This window comes from Dromiciops gliroides, chromosome 2 (assembly GCF_019393635.1).
Source record: "Dromiciops gliroides isolate mDroGli1 chromosome 2, mDroGli1.pri, whole genome shotgun sequence".
Taxonomy (NCBI): Eukaryota; Metazoa; Chordata; class Mammalia; order Microbiotheria; family Microbiotheriidae; genus Dromiciops; species Dromiciops gliroides.
In genome coordinates this window covers 372,712,622-372,728,827 of record NC_057862.1, presented here as the reverse complement: position 1 = coordinate 372,728,827, position 16,206 = coordinate 372,712,622, and the positions used below count along the sequence as shown (strand labels likewise).

Sequence of the window (16,206 nt, the reverse complement as noted above, 5' to 3'; positions counted from 1 at the left end):
GAATTCCCACATTCATAAGCTCCACTTCCATTAGGAGAACACAGTGTAGAGGCAGCCATGTGCTGGTGGACAGAAGTCCTGAACACCACACACAAAGATCAGTATTACTTCACAAATAGGGCAGGAGTCAGGGGCCTTCTTTCTTATTATCTTGGCAGTTAGCCATACTTGCTTACCATAGCTTCAGGAGTTGGAAGAAAACCAAGTTCCTTTTGCCCAACCTTTTCATTTTTTATTTATTTGGGGGCGAGGAGGAGAAGGGAGGGGCAATGAGGGTTAAGTGACTCACCCAGGGTCACATAGCTAGTGTCAAGTGTCTGAGGCCAAATTTGAACTCAGGTCCTCCTGAATCTGGGACCAGTGCTTTATTCACTGCGCCACCTAGCTGCCCCGCAACCCTTTCATTTTACAGGAGAAACTGATAATCCTGAGAAGGAAATCGACTTGCCTACAGTCATGAATATAGTAAAGAAGCAGGACCAGGATTCAGACCCAGGTCCTTTAGTACTACTCATCTCAGATTTGTTGAGGTTCAAAAGAAATTAAATAGGGACAAGTGTCCTATCTAAGGAATAATTCTCATTTCTTTGATGTTTTAAGGTTGACAAAGAACTTTACTCCTATGAGGGAGGCAGGGCAGGTATTGTCCCCATTTTTTTTTTTAAGTGAGGCAATTGGGGTTAAGTGACTTGCCCAGGATCACACAGCTAGTGAGTGTTAAGTGTCTGAGGCCAGATCTGAACTCAGGTCCTCCTGAATCCAGGGTCGGTGCTCTATCCACTGCGCCACCTAGCTGCCCCGTATTGTCCCCATTTTGCAGATGAGGAAACTTAGACTCAAAGAGCTTCAGTGATTTTACTCAATCATACATCTTTGTATGATACATTTTTGAAGCCAGAACTTGTCCTCAGTTCTAAGCCCAGCATCCACCTGATGGTATGATCTAAGGCTCTGAACCCAATAGCTTGGATACTTCACAAGATTATGGGCTGGAAATAATCTTAGAGATCACTTCATTCCAACCTGTGAATTTTGGATGAAATGAAGGCCAAGAAAGGTCATGAAACTCATCCAAGGTCACCACAGGTGATCAGCTACACTGAATTTACACCAGGCTCTTGGACTCCAGACCCAGACTCTCCAGTAGGCCCCGGTGCTCCTTTCTACACTCACTGTCCTGCTTGGCTGATTAAGGGATCAGCTTGTGGATTCAGCTGAGAGGCTCCAACTCTTTTCGAGTGTCTCCCCATTCTTTCCCCAATCAGAGACTCAAAACATCCAAACACATCATTCAAAGGTTTTTAATAAACAACTTCATTATAAAAACTTTCTTCTTGAAAATGTAATTCTGTAAAACATTGAAAAATCTAATTTAACAGATACGCCCTGTGCATTTTCTAATGGCACTTAATATTTTACAATTAAAAACCTTGTTTTATATAAAGCCAAAAATACTCCAATAAAAAGAGGTTATTCACTGTGTATACAAAGTGCTAGAAAGTTTTTGTTTTGTTTTTTTTTCCTTTTTTTTCTCTTTAAATACTCCGGCCTTACAAAAGGGCAGCTCTATGGCCTTAACAGCCGAGGGATAGGGCTTAGAAAGGGGAGTTTGAGGAGCGGGTGTGCTAGAGGTGGAGAGGGTGCCAAACATCCAGATTACCAGGGACAGCCTGCTGAGGAAGCTTTGCTGCCTGTAAAACTCCACTGTTAAACCCCACTTTTTCCCCCTGCCCCAGTCCCTTGAAAAAACTTCTTCTGGGCATCTGAAGACCCTCCCTGCTTACTCCTCTTGGAGAATACCACCCTCCAGCTGTGAAGGTCACTGGCAGTGTTCCTCCCACAGCAGGTTCAGAGCTCAACTAGTTTCAGGAGGCCGGGGTGGGGGCTGCAGAGACTCTGGACTTCTCTGGTCACCACCTGCCTAAGGCAAAGTTTCTTATCACATAAATATCCTTGTTAAAAAGCAAAGTATTGATCCTGTACAATATAAACTGTTACCAAAAAAAAAAATCGTGCTAAAAACAGCTCCTAGATATGGGGAAAAACTACCAAAAAAATAGGGAAAGGGATTTTAATGAGGCACTAAGGAAAGATTGGGAGTGAGGGGGATTTCATAAACTTAGGGCAATATCTACGAGCATAAGTAATCAAACCTGCTCTGCAGATTTCCACTTTTAACAAAATGCCATTAGTCAAAGGCTGAAAAAGTTCACCAAAGGGCCTCTCCACCTCCTGCAGCTGTAGGGGCTCAGGGGCTCAGCTCATGCCAGATCCACCCCCACCACCACCAGGAACAGGGAACAGCAGGTTGCACAGAAGCCAGACTAATGGAGGGTCCAGGTGGGAACAGAATGGCTAGCTCTGCTGTGCAAGGGAGGCAAAACCAGGTCAGTCAAAAGCTGCCATTGTTAGAGTGGGAAAGTATTTGGGAATGGGGTAGAGGCAGAAAAAGTATACTGGGACTAGTTTCCTCCGCCATTCATATTCCTGATACTCATTACCTTGACTGCACAAAATCTTGGCTATCTTTTGGTCAATGCTGCACCTAGGTCAAGGTGTCTGAGTTTTTGCAGCACTTTTCGACAAAAATCTTAAGTCTGGGTGCTGAATTCAGGGCAAAGGCAGAGTTAAGCTACTTGTATCTTTAAAATAACTGCACTTTCAGCCTTTAAAAAATGGGGTGACTTCACTTCCCTAATTTGGACCCAAAAAGGAATGATCAGGTGGCTATTGGCCAAAAGGAGCTGCCAATGTTTCCTCAGCACAGGGCATACTGGAAAACTGACCTTGAAATAGTAATTTCATGGTGGTTTGTGAGGATATTTGGAGAGGTAGGTGTGGGGTCACAGGACTTGGGGAGGGTGAAATGAGGTACCAGTTTCAGGGTTAAGTAGTTGCCTTGCTTATCACATGAGGTTTCTGGGAGCCCTTTTACATTTATATCACTTCAGCCAGAGAAAGCAAGTGGAAAGCTGGAGGGGAGTGAGGAGCTAGGGGACACACGAAAGGGGAGGATAGAGATGAATAAACACCCACATCCAAGTCCTCCGCCTGCTTGGGATTAAGGGAAATTTGTATTTTACAGTCAGAGGTCCCATGACCTCTGCTGGTCAAGTGTGCAGTGACCGCAGGGAGGGGGATGGGGGTACAGTGGTGAAGACAAAATACAACAGATGAGTATAAAGTCATCAATGGTAGCGATGAGCCCCACTGGCCCCTCCTTTACCATTTCCCATAATATAAGTCTTAGATGAAATGAACAGCAACTGGCCATGTGGACAAGGCCAACACCTTTCTTTAGAAAACATAATTAGTCCACGGAATTCACTTATATCTGATTCTTGAAAGCAAACCACCTAGCCCAAACCTAAGGTGGACTAGACATTTCTACATCTGAAAACAGTATCCCAAACTACCCTGGTTAATTTTATTTTTTTAAACATGCTCATTTGATTCTCATCCCTTCACAATTAAGGGCATCAATGTGTTTTAACACCTTCACCTCAAACAACTGGTATGCCAGAAGCCAGAGCAAGTGCCTAGCATCACTTATCTGCTCTTCTCCTAAATGGCAATTCTGAGATAATTCCTAGTAGGGAATCAAAAGACCATGGAAGGTAGACTAGGTTTAAGCAACTGAGGCAGAATCACCTTAGTAGTTTGTCTTAAAAACTGAATGATGAAGCCAGAGTGAGACGTCAGGTGAGGGAATCGCTCAAAATGAGAAACCCTAGGGGACTGGCCACTGGATGCGCTTGTGGAGTTAATAGTGGAAGAGGTAGATGTGTGTTTCCTGGGTTGGTAGAGACATCTGGATGGGTGCCAGCAATGTTGGCCCTGGGACTCCTGCCTGCAGGCTGGTGGGAGCACATATTGGGTCACAAACACAAAAGGGAAGAAGCCAGGAGGGAGGTGAGGGAAGATGGACCAGATTTACTTAAAACACAAGCACTGATGGATGGGGATGTGAGGCTGAAAGCTGACAGGGATCAGACACTGGGTGACAGATACTTTCCTTGGTACTACCATATAAAACCAAGGATGGGAAAATGAGAGTAGAGAAGAAAGCAAGACCAGGGGCCTTTTGCTGAGAAAAGCCTGCATACCAAGGACCCTAGATATATCAGTCACTGTGAATAGAGGGGTGAAGGTGGGTATAATGATCAGAGGAATTTAGTGTTGGAGGGAACAATTCATATATAGTTACTTCTCAATGATAAATCAATCTGGGACTTTCTAATCCTAACTTCCTGAATACTACCCTTCCAGTAAATCCACAGCTTCCTGGAAGGGGAATGGGGCTGGAGAGAACAAATGAGGCGCTCATACCCTCTCCTTCGCCACCTTAAATAAACAATGGAGTCCAGATGCCTTCCTATATCTAGGCGTAGCGCAAGATAGATGGAAGGGTGGGAGGCCCCAGGTCTTGCCTTTTAACCTGTTTCCATCTCCAATTCAAAAGGAGACCAACGTGTACTTGAGCAGAAGTGATCCAGACCTCTTAAAAACTGCTCCATTCTCCTTGCCTGCCTCATGGGGTAACGTGAGCTAAGAGAGCCACAGAGGACGGCAGAAACTGAAGTAGTCCAAAGTCAGTTTATTTCCCCATGGGGGAAAAATGTGACCTCAAGTGAAGAGAAGTCAGTGAAACCTGACTCCATCATGTAAACAGGGCTCCAGTTAACACCAGGTACCCAAAAGGTTCATGCTGGTGTCAACTGGATTGTACTGGTGGGAATGGATTCATGGTGTGTAAACAATGCTCACTGGAATAAGTCTACTCTAACGGCTCTGCAAGGGGAAGTGAAATGTGTCTGAATCAACTGTGTAAACGGTATCACTGCTGGCAACACTGATACAGAGTAGAGTAGCGGTAAAGAGGGATGGGGCAGTGGGGGAAGGGAACAAGGAGGCCCTTTCTCCTGCCCACTCGGTCCAAGGCAGGTTACTGGAACTGATCTCTCGAAGACCCTTCTCCATCAGCAGGGACTGCTACAGGGTCTGCAATTGTGGACTGGAAGGTGGGTCTCTCCAGCTGCTTTTCTTGAGACAATCCAAGGTGAAACCTCACTGTTCCTGCTTCTCCAAGGAGCCCCTCTCCCCAGAGAGAAGAATGAAGCTCTCAAGCCTTAGGGAGGGAGAGTGCTAAGTGTGGCTCCCGATTCAGATTGAAAACAAACAAACAAAAAATACCTGAAGTCCTATTGTATGAAATCTTTTCACGGGTTAGGGTTCAAGCAACCTCAAGGCTGCTCTGGGAGGTTGAACCCAAGTGCTCCATACAGACACTGGAATCCTTTCATCTTGAACCCAGCTTTGAAAGCTCAGCAGCCTTCACAGGAACAGAAGGAGGAAATAAGAGTTGGGATTTATGACCTGAGGGCCAAGCCTGGTACCTCCTTCAGCCTACTGGAACGCCTGGTGAAAACGTGGCAGAGTGGTGGTGCTCAAGCCAGAGGTGAAAACTGGGGGTAATGAATGTAAGGGCCCAAAGTTCAGGGGACCCCCAGGTCCTGGAGAATCTTGAGGCTGAGACTGCAAAGTGGTAAGCAGTGGTTGGGTTTCTGCCTGTGAGTAACCCATCACCAATCCTCCTGTGGTCCCAGGTGGGTTGCATGGAGGAAGATTCAGGGGGAGGAAGCCCAGGAGGTGAGAAAAGTCCATGTTAGCAGCACAAAGCGCCTCGGAGAGGTTGGCAGGGCTCTTGGAAAGCAGGGCTTCATCCAAAAGGGCTGGCTGAGGTGAGGAGGACTGGGGCTCACTGGATGGGAGAGACAGGCTTCCGGGAAGCTCCGACAGAAAGCTTTCCACCTCTGCTTTGGGTAGTTTCTCCGGCAAGTATGAGGTAGATCCAAGCTGGTATTTGGGGGGAAGTTGTGGTGGAGAGGAGATGGGTGAGGAAGATTCCAGAGGATAACTCATTCCCATTGGCAGGGAATTGTGAACCAAAGAGTGGGGCATCCCTGAACTCGGCATGGCTGGGAGGTGGGTGCTATACATGCCCATAGGTAACATGCCTGGGAAGGTCTTACCCCCTATCATGTCCCTGGATGCCATGCACAGAACTGGGCTCAGCTCTTCTTTCACTGTGACTGAGGAGCTACAGCTGAGGAGTCCCAACATGTCTACTGGTTCTGTCTTAATTTTCAGTAACTCTTGTGAGTGGCTCTTCTTCATGTGCCGAGTTAGATGGTCCTTACGCCCAAACCTCTGCGCACAGTACTGGCAAAGGAAGTCTTTACGTCCCGTGTGTACCACCAGGTGCCTCCTTACGTCCTTCCTGGTATAGAAACGCCGATCGCAATGGTCACAGGGATGCTTCTTCTCCTTGGCCCCACCTGATGCTCTCCGTGAGTGAGCCTTCAGGTGCTCCAGCAGGACCTGGGTGTTTTCAAAGGTTTGGAGACACACTTTGCAGCTGAGGTCACCGCTAGTGGCAGCGTGCATGGCCAAGTGGCGCCGATAGCCCAGCTTGGTGTTATAGTTCTTGCCACACTCTGGGCAGTGGAGGGCCTCCTTATGGGGATCATGGGTCTGCAGGTGATTCCGCAAGTGGTCCTTCCGATGGAACATCTTCTCACAATACATGCACTGGTGGGGCTTCTGGGCTGAGTGAGTGGCCATATGCCTAGATAAAGAAAACAGATGATCAAAAGATCTGAATACATCCAGCCTACAATATCCTCTGATCCAAAGGTTAAAGGGGGAGGAATAAGAGGAGTAAGGCTTAGTCTAGTGATTCACAAGCTAGGATTTGGAAACATAGCTCTCTTTATCCTTAATGTGTCAATTCCCTCTTCCATGAAAATGCCATACACAAAATCTCTCATCTACCTCTAGCATACCAGATCCCATCTGACTTTCATAAAGTATTAGGTGGGGCAGCTAGGTGGCACAGTGGATAGAGCACCAGCCCTGGAGTCAGGAGGACCTGAGTTCAAATCCAGCCTCAGACACTTAACACTTACTAGCTGTGTGACCCTAGGCAAGTCACTTAACCCCAACTGCCTCACCAGTTTTGCAAAATGTAAGCTTTACATTCTCTCATTATTATCTTCACATCAAGAAGATTCTAAATGTGCAAATTCTCAAGAGAGGGAGGATGCTACAGACATCCAGATGACAATTACTCTTCTCCTTTAGCTTCCATTCATTTCAGTATTTGTCAGGGGCCACCTATGCAAGGTACTGAAGAAGAGACAGTATTTTAGCTAAAATAAGATCTCTGCCGTAAGTTTAACTTATAGTGTTTTGGGGTAAGTGAATACAATACGTGCACCACAGGAATGCTGCTTCTTACTGGAAGGGCTCATGCCATCAAATTCATAGAGGAGAAAACTGAGTGAAACCCAGATAAGGGAAGTGACCTGCCTAAGGTCACATGTTGACCTAGTGGCAATCAAGAATATACATTTCCTGACACCCAGTGTAGGATTCTTTCTATGTTACTATCTTCTTCCCCATCAGCATAGAGATAATACTAATAAACTGTGCTAAATGTACAAGTAGGGCAAAAATTCAAATTTGTTTTTTAAATTAAAAATGCCTATTATCAATTTTGTCCTACAAACAACAGAAGAAAAATGAGAATGGAAACTCAGCTATCTGCATCATAACTAATTCATTCCTGAAAGTAATTCTAAGTTCTTCTTCTAATTTCACTGCTACTCTGATGGACATCATGGATGATAATCAAATTTGAAAAGACATGTTATCAGGGCTTTTCCAATAATCTGGAAGAAAAAGTTATATAGGTCAAACTAAAGAACATAGATCCCGAGTCACAATCCTTTAAAATGGTAATATATAGTGTGAAAAGAACACTGGACTGATGAACAGAAGACATGGGTTTTAGTTATGGACATGTCACTGGCTTTCTGTGTGATCTTTGGCAAGTCACCTTCTCTGGGCCTCAGTTTCTCCTTTATTAAGTTGTTGAACTCAATGATTTCTAAATTCCCTTCGAGTTCTAAAGGCAGGATTGATTCTTATTTTCCAGGTAGTTCAACACCATCAATTAATGAATGTATACATCAGGCATCAAACAGTTCTTGGCCTCAAGAAGTGTATTGTTCTTTAACAGAGACGAAACTCAGCACAATGTATGGTTTCCTTAGTTTTGTTTTCAAAAGAATTTCTGTCTCCAAAGAGGTTCCTAGAATGGATTTTATCACCTACCTATAAAGTTTGTACTTGGATGCAAAGGCCTTGCCACAGTGCAGCTGAGGGCAGTTGTACGGTCTCTGTTCTGTGTGGGGGAGGCTGTGGGTTCTCAGCTTCTCCCCACCTGAGAAGGAGGTACCGGAGATTTCACATTGGCACTTGACTTGACTTTCTGCCTCACGGCCTCTTGGCCTGGGAACTAGTTTCCAGCCTGTCTCCTCCTCCTGCTTTGCATCTTGAATCCAGTTAGGGACACTGGTGAAGAATGCCGTCATGGCAGGGCTAATGGGGGAGGGCCATATTAATGAGAACTCTTCCCCATCAGCAGTGTGCTCACTCTGTTCTGACAGTTTTCAAAGGAGCCTTCAAAAGAATATCTTCACCTGAAAGGTTAGAAAAACTAGGGTTAGAAAACCAGTATTAGATAAAGAGTAGTCTTTATTATCTATGCTACCAGAAACAGGGAGACTGACAAACAGTAATAGATACAGCACTTTTAAATTTAAAAAGCATTTTTCTTACAACACCTTTATGAGATAGGTAGTACAAGCATTGTTTTTATCCACTTTAGGGGTAAAGAAACTGAGGCTCAAAGAGATAAAAAGAATGGCCTGAGAAAAGCAGCAAATACAGAATCTGAACTGAAGTTTTCCAAGTCCAGTGCTTTTTTTCACCTATCACGCTGTCTCTCCAAAATCCATTGATAAGTCTCAAATGTCCTTTTCAGTTACTAGAATCAATGAATCTTTCCATCAAAGCTCTTACCAGGGATTTTGCTTTCCCCTCTATCACACTCTTAATTTTCCTCCTCCATCAGAGAAGTAAGTGCTAATAGGTAAACACCCAAAGGCAGACAGAATAAGAGAATCCCCTGCTTGGGAATTGAGCCTTTGGAATCCCCTGCCCTTAGAACTAGGCTGAGAGGGCAGTGTACATGCTAACATACCCAGGGTGAGGTTTCTGCTTCTGAGCGCTCAAACACAGGCTATATATATGCTGACTGTGAGGCTCCCCCAGGGATTTACATAATCCCAGAAAGTTTTTTATTTGAACAAAGGGTTAGCAACCTTTTGAAAGCTCTATTCACTCCTTCTTCCTAGGACCTAACAGGATACCTTGCATGATGTCCTTAACATGTTCTATTCCACATGGCAAAGTTACAGTATATTTATTTATATATACTATCTCCCTACTAATCTAGTTTCATGAGGTTAGGAAACGTAAGCAATTACTTTGTAAAAGGCCTGCCCCACATTTAGTGCTTGGGGGATACAAAGATGAAAGACAACAATGCCTGTTTTCAAGCTTACAATTGTTGGGGGTGAGGGTTTAGAAGGGGGAATAAGATACACAAATAATTATGATACAAAGCAGATAATAAGCACAAAGGAATACAAATGATGTAAACATCCAGACAAAGTGCTAATGAGAAATCTAAGGGCAGCCCACTTGGGGGAGGGGCTGTGTGTGAATCAAGAAAAGTTTCATGGAGGTGACACTTGAGCTGGGCTTCTAAAGACTGGAGAGATTTCAACCCACAGAAACAGGGTGGAGGAGAGTCCATTTCAGGAAAGAGAATGGAAGAGGAGTCCATTTCAAGCAAGAGAAATGGCAAAGGGCAGAGTAAGAATAGGGGGTGGTGAATAGTCCAATATGCTGAGATCCTGAGTAAGTGGAATGGAACAACCTGAGATTAAGATCCCTTTACATCTAGCAGTGTTCTGCACATGGTAAGCACTTCATATGTTGAATGACATAGAAACATTTTTTGTGTTAGCAAAGAACTGAAAAGAAAATTGATGCCCATCAATTGGGGAATTGCTAAACAAACCGTAAAACATGAAAGAAATGGAATATTAGTGTCCCATAAGAAATAATGAATATGAATAATTCAGAGAAGCATGAGAAGGCTTATGTGAACTGATGCAGACAGGACCAGGAAAACAACCTATACACTGACCTTAAAAAACGAGAGCAAAAGGGCAGCTAGGCAGCGCAGTGGATAAAGCACCGGCCCTGGATTCAGAAGTACCTGAGTTCAGGGGCAGCTAGATGGAGCAGTAGATAGAGCACCGGCCCCGGAGTCAGGAGTACCTGAGTTCAGATCTGGCCTCAGATACTTAACACTTGCTAGCTGTGTGACCCTGGGCAAGTCACTTAACCCCAATTGCCTCATTAAAAAAAAATTAAAAAAAAAAAAAAAAGAAGTACCTGAGTTCAAATCCAGCCTCAGACATTTGACATTTACTAGCTGTGTGACCCTGGGCAAGTCATTTAACCCTCACTGCCCAGCACAAACAAAATAAAAAGGAAGCAAAAAAATACATGGAATGCCATGTAACTATAATGATGCTTAGCCCTAGAGTTAAGAAACTTTTTTTTTTTGGAAAAAGAGGGGGACTATGGGTTTAAGATACTGTATATAGTGTCAAACTTGGCTGATATGTTGGTTTTACTGAAGTGTTCTTTAATTTTGTTGTTACAGGAGATGGTTCACTGAGGATATATTAAAAAATAACAGTGATGTAAGAACAAAAAATACCAATAATTTTTTTTTTTAAAGAGATGAAGGTTCTGAATGCCATGGTTCTGTATGGGTGGAGGCAGAAAAGGTTATATGTGGGATTACCTCCAGACTACCTATAGGATGTATTAATTATGTTCAATCTTAAAAGCAGTAGAGGGAAGAAGAAAAAAAAAAGGCAGCTAGGTGGCACAGTGGATAAAGCACCGGCCCTGGATTCAGGAGGTCCTGAGTTCAAATCCGGCCTCAGACACTTGACACTAGCTGTGTGACCCTGGGCAAGTCACTTAACCCTCATTGCCCTGCAAAAAAAAAAAACAAAACAGTAGAGGGAGAATACAGTCTAGCAGCTACCCCTTAATATGCCATTGAAAATAGTTATGGAGGCAGTGAGGTGGCACAGTCACTTAACCTTCATTGCCCTACCCCCAGAAAAGAAAATAGTTATGCTCACTACTTTGGTATACAGACTATAAGTTGCCAAACTCTCATGTAAACAGAAGGAGATTACCCTATGAGATCAAGGTGAGTCTTGGAAGGATGGCATTTTATTAGACAGGCACTTCTCCAGATGGAATATGTGGCTACAGGTCTATGTTAGAAGGGAGAAGGGGTTGCTTATAAGGACCAGGGTATAAGCCACTGCATGCCTGCTCCTCAAGACTGCACCTGCGGTTCAAAAGGACCATTTCCTGGAAGCCTAGAGAAAAAGACCAGGTTGTTAAACAGCTTCCATCACCATTAATGTATGGTATAAGGAAAGAGCATTAGACTTGGAGCCAACCAATTTCCCTAATAAATATTGATGCAAAAATCTTGAATAAGATATAAGCAAGGAGATTACAGCAAGTGATCACCAGGATAATACACTATGACCAGGTGGGATTTATACCAGGAATACAGGGCTGGTTCAACATTAGGAAAATTATCAACATAATCAACCACATCAATAACAAAACTAACCCAAATCATATGATTATGTCAATAGATGCAGAGAAAGCTTTTGACAAAATACAGCACTCATTCCTAATAAAAACACTAGAGAGCATAGGAATAGGTGAAGCTTTCCTAAAAATAATAAGCAGTATCTATCTAAAACCATTGGCAAACATTATATGTAATGGAGATAAGTTAGAGGCATTCCCAATAAGATGAGGGGTGAAACAGGGATGTCCAGTATCCCCTCTATTATTTAATATGGTACTAGAAATGTTAGCTTTAACAATAAGAGAGGAAAAAGGAATTAAAGGAATTAGAATAGGCAAGGAGGAAACAAAACCATCACTCTTTGCAAATCAACTAAAAAATTACTTGAAACAATTAACTTTAGCAAAGTTGCAGGATGTAAAATAAATCCACATAAATCATCAGCATTTCTATACATGACCAACAAAGTCCAGCAGCAAGAGATAGAAAGAGAAATTCCATTTAAAGTAACAGTAGACAATATAAAATACTTGGGAGTCTACCTGCCAAGACAAACCCAGGAACTCTATGAATACAATTACAAAACATTTTTCACACAAATCAAATCAGATCTAAAGAATTGGAAAATATCAATTGCTCATGGATAGGCTGAGCTAATATAATAAAAATGACAATTCTACCTAAATTAATTTACTTATTCAGTGCCATACCAATCAGACTATCTAAAAATTATTTTGTAGAGCTAGAAAAAATAATAACAAAATTCATCTGGAAAAACAAAAGGTCGAGAATATCAAGGGAACTAATAAAAACAAACATACAAGAAGATGGGCTAGCTGTACCAAATCTGAAGCTTTACTATAAAGGGCCAGTCATCAAAACTATCTGGTACTGGCTAAGAAATAGAGTGGTGGATCAATAGAATAGGTTAGGCACAGGAGACACAGTAGTAAAGAATGACTTTAGTAATGCACTGTTTGATAAACCCAAAGGCTCCAGCTTCTGGGATAGGAACTCAGTATTTGACAAAAACTACTGGGAAAACTGGAAGATAGTATGACAGAAACTAGGCATAGACTTGGAGCCAGAGATCTAAGTTCAAGTCTCAGCTCTACCAACTACAAGTCATAAGACTCATGAGTGAATTGCTTTACCTCTCTAATCCTCAGATTCTTCATCTGAACAACAGGAATTAAAAAAACAACAGGTACTTGCCTACCTAGTGGAACTGTTGTAAAGATTTTGTAAAATGTAAAGTACAACAGAAATAGGAATTATGAACTGCAAAACAGACCAGCTTCCCCCATGTAGACACCATTCCTCTTGTTTAAAAAATAGCCAAACATAACACAAGTATTTTCCCATCAGAAGTACAGATCTGTCTAGAAAGATCTGTACAAAGGTGGCAGCATTTTACACTAGTCACATGTTGAGGATGGCCCACTAAAAACCGGTCCCACTTTAGCTCTTGGGTGATCCTGTTGTATTTGTTTGCCATACAGCACACCTCAAACTTCTTTAATGTAGAATTCTCATGCTGTTACTCCCCTCCCCCATGGGGGGGGGGTGGAGAGTGGGTGGAATTACCTGTTTATAATACCAGTGATTACCAGAGCCCATGGCATAGTAAAAAGAGACTGATCCCCAGTTCTGGAAGTTACCCTTGTTTAAAACCAAACTGGTGCCTGCTGTCTAGGCGAGGATGAAAAGTAGAGAGAAGTGAGTCCTAGTCAATTGGTTTTCAATGATATGAAAGAGGAGACTGGCTCTGGAAACTCCACTCAAACTCAGAAAGAGAACAGTCCGTCCCCCACCTCCCACACATCCACCTCATCAGTTCTCCTGAACAAGCAGAAACAGTAGCAGCAAGCAGCTCAATACACTCTTACTGAAAGAGTGAGTAATGGGCTTCTAGGAAGAGGCCAGCGGGGGCTGAGAAGAGCTCACAAGGGCTCTGTCCATACAAAAAGCACATGGTTGCGTTCTCTTTGCTTGAGCTGCACTTAATGGGGATGTAGCTTTCAAAGAAAAAACAACCAACACCCTTATCCTGTTCTATACTAAACTGTTCAAAGTGGCTGTGGAATTACTTTACACCTAGAGTCACATGCTGGTTGCTTACGAAACAGGTGTAACTTGGTCATCCTTTTGGGGGACATCTTTTTTCCCTCGTCTCTTTGTCTATACTTTCTCTGACCTGGGGAGGGCTCTGTGTTATTCAGAGTCCCTGTTCCTTTAGGTTCCCCCTTCCTCAGTAAAGCTTCAGAAGAATTCTGCCATTCTCTGTGGGCTGTTCTTCTGGTCTTGTGCTTTGACCTTAACAACCGGAGAAGCCGACAGAACCTGTTCCCATAAAACAAACACAATCCTTCCCTCCCAGTTGACAAGACATCTTAGTAAGCTGGTTCCCCATGGTGTGGTTCAACATTTTCCAGAGTCCTTTTGGCGTCTGATTGGGGTGGGGGGGTGGGGGGGGAGAGGAAGGGGAGGAAGGGGAAATGGATGGGGAAGGCCCTCCTTTGATGTCTAAATTTTACCCACTTCTTGGCAATGAGGCACTAAGGAATGTATCTCTTCCCCTCAGGTCCCAAAGCCAATTTTGTTACCTTCACAACCCCTCCCACACTCTCATTCTCCCTCCCTTTTTTTTCCCCTCTCACAATTAATTGCCAGATACTACTCCTTTTCCTTCAGGATATCCTCTGCAGCCACCACTCCTCCTCCTAAGTGGCTTCCTCCAAAATTCCATAAGCTCCTCCAAGAAGCACCTACTGGCTACCAAATGAGCCAAAGCATAACCCTAACAGGACTAGGCTCCAATTGCAGGGTAGAGCATCAGTCACAAATGGGAACTATTTCGGCAAGATTTTTCCTCTAGTTAGGAAAAATTACTCTGAAACATCTGCATCAACATGTGTGCAGTTCAAGAATGCAGAGCCCCTTTCGGAAGTCTAAATCAGAGGCAATTACATCCTGCCAACCTTTAGTTCTCAAAATACTACTAATTCCACTCAGATGAACGAGTTTTCTGGCACTACATAATTTTTTGGAAAACTTTTCTGCACTATTATGCCTTCATTCTGTGTACACCAGTCTTATACTCTACTCTCGCCTTTTGCCCAGAGAAGGCAGCTCCTTGAGATCGCCCTGCAGCAAAGAAAGGGTTAACCTCCATGTGAGTTCTTACCAAATCGAAGACCCACAGAGGATTAGAGTCTCCACTTCAATGACTACCCTAAAATAGCATGAGACTCTCTTATCCCTCTTCTCCAGGACCTAGGGATCTGAGGAACTGGCCCCACCACCTGCTGACTGAAAGCATCACCAAGGGCAAACGTGCAAAGCGGGTGGACGGCGCCTTCCCCTCCTCGAAGCTCAAAATAGCAACTAAGACTTTATAAATAGACAGAGAGCAACCAGGCCCTGACCCGCAGCACTAGAAACAAATCCTCACGATGCATTCCCGGAGGAGAAAATACAGGAGCAGGAAAGGAAATGGAAATAGCTACGCTAGGCTCTCTAAACTCTGCCGAGAATTACATTACTGGGGGGGAGGGGGGGAGGCGCGGAGGAGCCTCGGCGGCTTGCACCACTCCAAGAGACATCAAACAGGATTAGCAAGGCCCGGATATGCTTTCTGCAGGTCCCTCGGACGTCTGTTTGTGGAAGGCAGGGGCTAAGGTGTCTCCGGTGAGGGCTAAGTAATAAACTGTTAACTCGGGAAGAGAGCAACCGGCTCGGATCCCCGCTCCCCCCGTGACCTTGGGCGAGTAGTTTCACTCCCTCCGGTGCTCAATTTCCCAGCCCACCCGCGGGGCCTGCTGCGTGTTTGTGCGAGTGGTGGGGGGTCCGGGGCTGCCACGAGATCGCGGGGGTCGACCTGCCCGGGTGGAGGGAGCACGCACGGTGACAGACAGACTGCGTGACTGATGGGGGGGGGGCTGCACCTGCGGGCTGGCGGGCCAGGATCACGTGGGGGGGTCGAGAACGCAGAGAACTCCCCCCCCCGACCCCCACGAAGGGAAAGGTGAGGTCCTGGGAGGGGCGCAGCGTCACCAGCAGGGGGGTTACGAGGTAGCCCTCCAGGGCCCCTCGATCCCATTTATCTGAGTCGGGGAGGGGGCGGGGGGGGGGGATAAGAGGGGCGGGAGCTTTCCGGTCCTCGTTCCCCCTCTTCGGGGTCTATGGGGCCGGGCCTTCGCTTCCCTCTCCCGCGCAGAGGAATTATCCGGGCTTCCCTCTTCTTCCCTCCTCCCCCACCCCCCTCCGTGGGCTCGGATTATCCGGGCCTCTCCCTCCCTGTGGGGCGCGCGGAACGGGGCGGGGGCGAGGACGGAGCTCGGTAGTTAGCCGGCTCTGCCCAGCCGGCCCTGGCCCCGGCGCCCCTCGGGGGGGCTCTCCGGTCTCGCTCCCCCTGCTCACGCTCCTCACTCACCGCGCTCGGGGCCCCCGCGCTCCGGGGCGGGCCGCGCTCCGGCTCCGCCAGGCCCGGTCAGGCCCCGGTAGTGGCGGCGGTCGGGCCATTGTGCGGTGCATTCTGGGAGCCGCGCGAGCGGGCGCTCGGGCCGCCGAGGGGAGGGGGGGGGGGAGGA

At 45.3% G+C, this 16,206-nt stretch overlaps 1 protein-coding gene across 2 annotated transcripts; it reads right to left on the bottom strand.

Annotated features, from left to right (window-relative positions):
- Positions 1-1,259: 1,259 nt before the first annotated feature.
- Positions 1,260-16,144, bottom strand: PLAGL2 (PLAG1 like zinc finger 2). 2 transcript variants are annotated; one of them, XM_043982688.1, is made up of 3 exons: positions 16,050-16,144; positions 8,179-8,546; positions 1,260-6,628 (listed from the first exon to the last, which is right to left on the bottom strand). In XM_043982688.1, exons 2-3 carry the CDS (start codon positions 8,436-8,438, stop codon positions 5,407-5,409), a joined length of 1,482 nt encoding a protein of 493 aa, XP_043838623.1. In that variant the 5' UTR covers positions 8,439-8,546; positions 16,050-16,144; the 3' UTR covers positions 1,260-5,406. The 2 variants fall into 2 exon arrangements, with proteins under 2 accessions (XP_043838623.1, XP_043838625.1); XM_043982690.1 differs by lacking the exon at positions 8,179-8,546 and having other exon boundaries at positions 16,050-16,111.
- Positions 16,145-16,206: the final 62 nt, after the last annotated feature.

Bases quoted from the DNA above. Each gene is read 5' to 3' on its own strand.
- PLAGL2 (XM_043982688.1), bottom strand. From the start codon at position 8,438: ATGACGGCATTCTTCACCAGTGTCCCTAACTGGATTCAAGATGCAAAG. The intron at 6,629-8,178 runs GTAGGTGATAAA...TTCTTTATCTAG, and splicing joins TCCAAGTACAAACTTTATAG to GCATATGGCCACTCACTCAG.